Source organism: Mandrillus leucophaeus, unplaced genomic scaffold, assembly GCF_000951045.1.
Source record: "Mandrillus leucophaeus isolate KB7577 unplaced genomic scaffold, Mleu.le_1.0 Scaffold935, whole genome shotgun sequence".
NCBI classification, from domain to species: domain Eukaryota; kingdom Metazoa; phylum Chordata; class Mammalia; order Primates; family Cercopithecidae; genus Mandrillus; species Mandrillus leucophaeus.
The window spans coordinates 138,852-146,386 of record NW_012110197.1 but is presented as its reverse complement, the minus strand read 5'-3'; the positions used below and the strand labels follow the sequence as shown (position 1 = coordinate 146,386).

The 7,535-nt window shown below is 42.1% G+C and overlaps 1 protein-coding gene across 2 annotated transcripts in view; it reads left to right on the top strand.

Moving 5' to 3' along the window:
- TF (transferrin) overlaps positions 1-2,857 on the top strand; it is a 36,286-nt gene extending 33,429 nt beyond the window's left edge. For both annotated transcript variants that reach the window (XM_011970225.1, XM_011970224.1), the window contains exon 17: positions 2,648-2,857. In XM_011970225.1, coding sequence (XP_011825615.1) covers positions 2,648-2,682 — 35 coding nt within the window. In that variant the 3' untranslated portion in view covers positions 2,683-2,857. The remainder of the gene's footprint in view (positions 1-2,647) is intronic.
- Positions 2,858-7,535: the final 4,678 nt, after the last annotated feature.

Below are 7,535 nucleotides of genomic sequence, written 5' to 3'. Positions count from 1 at the left end.
TCCTATAGGACATGCTCAAAACATGTTACTGTGTAATTATGGAAGTAGACCTCTCAGGCCCAGCTCTGCTTCTAGCTCCTGGTCACTGGTGATTAGTCCCTATCTGATCCATGTGCCCTTGGGACCAGGAATCTGCCTTTCTGCTCCCCCAACCTTGTTCAGTGGTACTCTCATTTCCCTACTCCCGTCCTTCCCGAAAACGAAGAAGACAGCTCCTATTTCCCAGCTGATACGAGTCATGAAGAGTAGATTTCTGTTCCTCTTGCCTAGGCAGACTCAGCACTGTTCTCAATAGTCTGAAAAAAAACACAGGACCCCTGCCCTCAGAGAGCTTGTCCTCTGGGGGAACAACCACTCAGGGCCAGCCTTGTTGAAGAGAGGGGCTGCCTGAGTATTCTAATCCTAAAGGCCCCTCCACACACACACATCACCTTCCTTTTGGGCATAGCTGCCTGCTGTTGATTCACCATTACGTTTTTTTGTTTTGTTTTGTTTTGTTTTTTAAATAAGATAGTGTATATTTAGAAATCCTTTTAAGGTACGTGACAATAATGAGCATTTAACATACATTTCCTAGATGCTATATGGAAGATTAAACATTTTGCAGTCATCATTTCACTTACAACCTTTGGAGATCTGGAGAAGTTGAGTGGCTTGCCCAAGAAAGGATTCAAAATGCAGTCAAACGTGAACTTTTAACAACTACCTCTGCCAGTCCTCTGGGAGGGTTCACATTTAACATCTTCTTTGACAATAACGTCTGAAGGGACATGTTATTGTCCTCTCATTTTCTACAAGCAGCCCCCAATGCAGGGCAATGAAGTGGGGAAGAGAGGTCAGATTAGGCAAGCATGGGTGGTGGGTGGGAGAGACTTCTCAGAGGAAGGTGGGACCAGGGACCCTATAGATGATTTTGGGGGCATCATGAAAGCATGGAGCATGGGTCCCTAAGTGGGTAAATGGCAGATAAGGGAGGTGTAAAATTCCCAAGGCGTACTCTGTAGCTTCCATTTTTCCCCAGGGCTGGTTCAGAGCTTTCAGACTCTTTTCATCCATGTGTTCCCAGCTGCTAAAGACTACAGGTCCTCACGGACTTTCTGTTCACTTGACAGCGCATGTTTGGAAGTAGTGTAACTGACTGCTCAAGCAACTTTTGTTTGTTCGAGTCCAAAACCAAGGACCTTCTGTTCAGAGATGACACAGTATGTTTGGCCAAACTTCATGACAGAAACACATATGAAAAATACTTAGGAGAAGAATATGTCAAGGCTGTCACTAACCTGAGAAAATGCTCCACCTCACGTAAGTAAGAGGAACAGCATGGGGAAGTGGCAACCAAACACGGTGGTGAGTGCCGGGGTGGTGGGTACAGGAGGGGCAGACTGTGGCCCTCGGGACAGGACAACATGGACAAAATGAAATGGTGAGTGAGCTATCTAAGCCTAGCATGTATGACAGGCTAGGCTGTATGGGCAGATAGTAAGGGGACACAGGCTCAGAGCTCTAAGGTAGTGAACTTACTGGGCATAGAGAATTCCATCTTATTTCTATGAAAAGGACCAGGTTTATGTGTACATGTCATTGCTCTGCAGTAAACTTTTGATTAGAGTTGCCTTGTCCAGTATGGTAGCCACCAGCAAGATGTGACTATTTAAATTTAAGTTAATTAAAATTAAACTAAATAAAAGATGTATTTCTTCAGTCCCACCCAGCCACATTGCAAGTGCTCAACAGCCACATGTGGCTCCATCCTGGTCAGCAAAGAGAATGTTTGCATCATCACAGAAAGCTCTTTCAGACAGTGCTGCTCTAGAGAGCCTCAACGATGATAGGTTCTGGTAACCATAAAGTTGCCATGCATACTACTCACTTGCAACACCAGTTTCTGAGAACTGAAATAGAATAAAACACACCTTTGCAGTATAACTATGTTGGGTGTAACTGAGTCACCTGAAAGAGTTTGGAAGTTGGGAAATAACACATGGTGGTATAGCGCAGTTAGTCTTTCCACAGGAGTATGCAGATAAGGAAGTCTTGATCCTTATTAAAATGCTGATTCTCAGAGCCTTGAGATACTGATTTAGAAAGTCTGTGCTAGGTCAGGCATCCACATTTTAAAAGTTGCCCCCATGTAATTCTGATGGAAGCAGCAATGTGCTTGTCTACATTTGCTATTGTGAGAATCAAGTTGATATTTACCTAACCTATATCCTCCACAAAAGGAGACAGTCTGGCTTTGCTGTTCTTTCCTCCATCGTTAGCCCACAGCACAGAAACTGGCACATTGCAGGTGCTTTTTGCTATGTCAGTTCCTCACCTGCTTAAAGAGGTCAGGGAGGACAGTCTTCCTGGGCGACTCCCGGCCTCACAAACTCATATGTGTGAGCCTCACCCATAGGAGACAAGGTGGGGAACCCTGTAGGGCAGGAAAATCATGTTACAGCTTTGGCGTGGGGCACTCCTCAGGATAGGCACAGGAGCTGTGCAGGCAAGTAGAAAAGAGCACTGGGAGAACGGCCCAATTCACAGAAGAGGAGGCAGCAAGTCTGCGCCCTTTGTACTATGCTGAAATTGTTCCTTCACTTGACAGTTCAGAAATAAATATAGGAAGATTTTGAAAATCCTACCTCTCTGCTCTGCTCCACAGCACTCCTGGAAGCCTGCACTTTCCATAGAGCTTAAAATCTGAGAGGTGGGGCTGCCACCAAGGTGAAGATGGGAGCGCAGATGATCCATGAGTTTGCCCTGGTTTCAGTGGCCCGAGTGGTTTGTGCTAACCACGTCTGTCTTCACAGCTCTATGTTGCCATGTGTGCTGAACAAAAAATAAAAATTATTATTGATTTTATGTTTCAAAAGCTCCATTCTTTCCTAAATATTTTCAACAGAAGGATTTCTTTATGCGTTCTGCCTATATATCTATGCAACTGAGCCCTTCCTTCTCAGCTCAAGATTTGTCTGGTCTTTCCCTATGGCTTTGTGTGTGCCATGGCCACACCTCCTGGGTACAGTTCAAGGGGAAATCTTTTCTAATAGGGTCTGCGTGATCATTAAAATATAATCAAATGTATATTGGTGTATGTGTGCACGCGGCGTGCATATGCATGTGTGTCTTGCCAGGGAAGGGGCAGGAAGGAGGATGCAGAGTAAGTTACAGAGATCAAGTGCTCAAGTGAGTACAGAAAGACTACAGACGACTTACCTTTATTTTGGTATTTTAAATGAATTCCACCAGGCATAGCTGAGGTCCTGATTCTAAGTAGTTGAAAAAAGTGAAACACTGACACCTTTTTTGCTGAAAAGCATTCCCTGAGCCTGATGCCACAGCAGTTACTGCCCTGTCTCCTGCCCTTCTCAGCCCAGCTTCCTGTAAGGTGGAGGCTCACTCTTCTGTCTCACTTCTTATTATTGGCTGAACACATAGAATTTTGTCTTCTGCTTCACCAACTTACCTGAAGGTACCCTGGCAAAAGTCACCATCTACCTGGCAACTGTTAAACCAATTCAGGTCTTCCATTCCTGAGCCCGTTTCCTGCAGTTGATAGAGTTGGCCACTCCCTCTTCCTTGGAACTCTTTTCCTCAGTTTCTTTGACATGGCGGGTCTCCGCTTTGATTCCCACCTCTCTCTGTTCATTTGTAGTCTTCACTGTGGGCTCATCCTACTAGCCTGGAAACCTTGGGGAAATCTTTCTGAGGTTTTCTCTTGATCCAGTCAGTGCTCCCCTCACTTTGCAGGCCCTCCTTCAGCGATGCTCATGACTCCTGGGTATCTATATCTATAGCTGTGACCCCAGCCTGCAGCAGTATCCCTGCACTTACACGTCCTGCTACCTACCTGTGGGTCTATACTCGAGTCTTGCAGCAGTCAGAAACCCAACAAATCAAAAATTGAGGTGATCATCCTGTTCTTCTCTCTCTTGCTTCCCTAAACCAACTGTATATAGTGTATTGTTATAGTATATTCCATATCAGCTGAAGACATGGTCATCTACCCAGTCAGTCACATAAGCCATAACAGAGGGGTGAAATTTCAGTTTGCCATTTTCCCTCATACTATATCCAGTGTCTCCAAGTTCTGTTGATTTTGCTTTATAAATAACTTCAGTTGGCTCCTTTCTTTTCCTGACTCCTAACACAGCCTCAACTCATACTCAAATGCAGAACTACAGGTAAGACGTATCTGGACACAACATTCCACACCTCTCTCAACTGTCTAGTATTCAAGAAAATAGGACTCTGGGTCTACTTTGCAGTCCAGACCTGATATGGACCTTGTTACACATAGCCCTGCTTTCCTCTGAGCCTATCAACACTCTGCCTTATTTAATATTAACCTAAACTTACCCCAAATCCTATAACTCTTCCTTTCCCTTTGTTTGATGAGATACCCCATGGTTCCCCTGGAATGCAGTCTGTCTCATTGCAATGGATCAATAAACCTAATTTTATTAGACTACAGGTATATTCCTGGAACTCTTAGGCAACTGGGCTAGAACAAAAATGTACAACATCCATTCTTAATTATTAAATTAATTACTAAAATAGGATAGACAGATGTTATTTGGCCATAATTTTATATACATGTAAACAAAAACTGATATATACCTAATGATGAAGAAACAGAAGCATTCCTACTAAACATGAAAAAACTTGATTACTATCTATCTTATTTTACAGTGTTTTAGAACAGGTGGCCAATCCAATTATATAAGAAGAATAAGTTACAATATTTAAAGAAATGCCAAAATTACTTTTATTTGTAAGTGATTATACACCTAGGAAATCCATGAGAACCAAATAATAATAAAATATTATGGCCAGGCGCAGTGGTTCATGCCTATAATTCCAGCATTTTGGGAGGCTGAGGTGGGTGGATCACCTGAGGTCAGGAGTTCAAGACCAGCCTGGCCAACATGGTGAAACCCCATCTCTTCTAAAAATACAAAAATTAGCCTGGCTTGGTGGTGCACACCTGTAGTCCCAGCTACTACTCGAGAGGCTGAAGCATGAGAATTGCTTGATCCTGGGAGGTGGAGGTTGCAGTGAGCCAAGGTCGCACCAGAGTACTCCAGTCTGGTGACAGAGCAAGACTCTGTCTCAAAAATAATAAAAATAATAATAATAGGCCGGGCGCAGTGGCTAACACCTGTAATCCCAGCACTTTGGGAGGCCAAGTCAGGCAGATCACCTGAGGTCAGGAATTCGAGACCAGCCTGACAACATAGAGAAACCCCATCTTTACTTAAAATACAAAATTAGTCAGGCGTAGTGGTGCATGCCTGTAATCCCAGCTACTCGGGAGGCTGAGGTGGGAGAATTGCTTGAACTCAGGAGGCGGAGGTTGTGGTGAGCCGAGATCGCACCATTGCACTCCAGCCTGGGCAACAAGAGCGAAACTCTGTCTCAAAATAATACTAATAATACTACTACTAATAATAAATAAAGTGTAAAAGTGGTAAAATAAAATTCAGTATGAAAGGAAATATTAAAATAAAAAATAACTTTCTTTTATACAAATAATAGTGAAGTTAGGACAATAATAATAAACAAGAATAAATAAAATGTATCATTCAGCAAATGAATAAAAGCTGCATTTAAACCACACTTGTCAAAGTAAAAAATAATGTAAAAAAGACATATTGCCTTGGATAGGAAGACTCAGTATTGTAAAGATGTCAATTCTCCCTAAATTAGTCAATATGCAATTTTTTAACTTGACAAAATGATACTAATCCTCAACTAAAAAACAAAAGTGAGACAGATAAGAAAAATTCTGAGAAAAAAATGAGAGTGGATGAGCTCTTCCGGCTATTAAAATGTATGATAAGCTCCTGAACCTTGGCCTTAGCAATGATTTTTTGGCTATCACATCAAAAGCCCAGGCCACAAAGGCAAAAACGAACAAATGGGACTACACCAAGCTGAAAAGCTTCTGCATAGCAAACAAGCAACAAAATGAAATGGCAACCTATGGATTGGAAAAAATATTTGCAAACTATATATCTAATAAGATACATAAAATTGATAAAGAACTCATACAACTCAATAGCAGGAAAACAAATGATCCCATTTAAAAACAGGCAAACATCTGAAAAGACATTTCTCCAAGAAGAAAAATGGCCAAGATGGATATGAAAAGGTATTCAACATCACTAATCACAAGGGAAATGTGAATTGAAACCATTATGAGATACTAGATAATACTAGGATGACTATTATCAAAAAGTCAAAAAATAGTAATAATAAATGTGGATAAGGGTGAAGAGAACAGAGAACCTTTGTGCATTGTTGGTGAGACTGTATAGCCATTGTGGAAAACAGTATGGAGCTTTCTAAATAAACTGAAAACAGAGCTACATATGACCCAACAATCCCTCTTTAGGGGATATACCCAAAGAAGATGAGATAACCACCTTGTATAGATATCTGCGATCCTATGTTCATTGTAGTATTGCAGCCAATACAGGGAAACAACCTAAATGCTTGTTGAAAAACGAATGGATAAAGAAATTGATATATATATATTATATATATAATATTCCATCATATATATATATCAGGATTAAAGAAATGCCAAAATTACTTTTATTTGTAAGTGATTATACACCTAGGAAATCCATGAGAACCAAATAATAAAATATATTAAATATAAGATTAAAACCATAATATATATATATCATGGAATATTATTCATCCCAAAAAGAGTATCTTGCCATTTGCCACAACATGGATGAAACTGGAGGACATTAAGTGAAATAAGGCAGACACAGAAAGAAAAGTATTACATGATTTCACTCATATGGGGAATCTAAAGAAAACATTCAAATACAGGTATACAGAGATAACAAAACCTGAGGTGGAGGGTGGAGAGATGTAGGTCAGAGGATACAAAGCAGCAGACAGGAGGTCTAGGCGCAGTAGCTCAGTCCTGTAATCCCAGGACTTTGGGAGGCAGAGGTGGGCGGATTGCTTGAGCCCAGGAGTTTGAGACCAGCCTGGGCAACATGACAAAACCCCATCTCTGCGAACAACAACAACAAAACACACACACACACACACACACACACACACACACACACAATTAGCGAGGCCTGGTGGTGCCCGCCTGCAGTCCCAGCTACTCAGGAGGATGGATTGAGCCTGGGAGGTCGAGGCTGCAGTGAGCAGGGATTTGATAGTGCCACTGCACTCCAGCCTGGGGACAGGAGACCCTGCCTCAAACGAAACAAAACCGAGTAGCAGATATGTATGATAAACATGCTAGAGATCTAATGTACAACACAAGGACCCAGTATAGGTAATAAATTCTACTTTATTTGGGATTCCTTGCTTCACTGTAGTAATCTTTATTTATTTATTTATTTATTTTTTTGAGACGGAGTCTCTCTCTGTCGCCCAGGCTGGAGTGCAGTGGCGCGATCTCCACTCACTGCAAGCTCCGCCTCCCGGGTTCGCGCCATTCTCCTGCCTCAGCCTCCCGTGTAGCTGGGACTACAGGCGCCCGCCACCACGCCCGGCTAATTTTTGTATTTTTA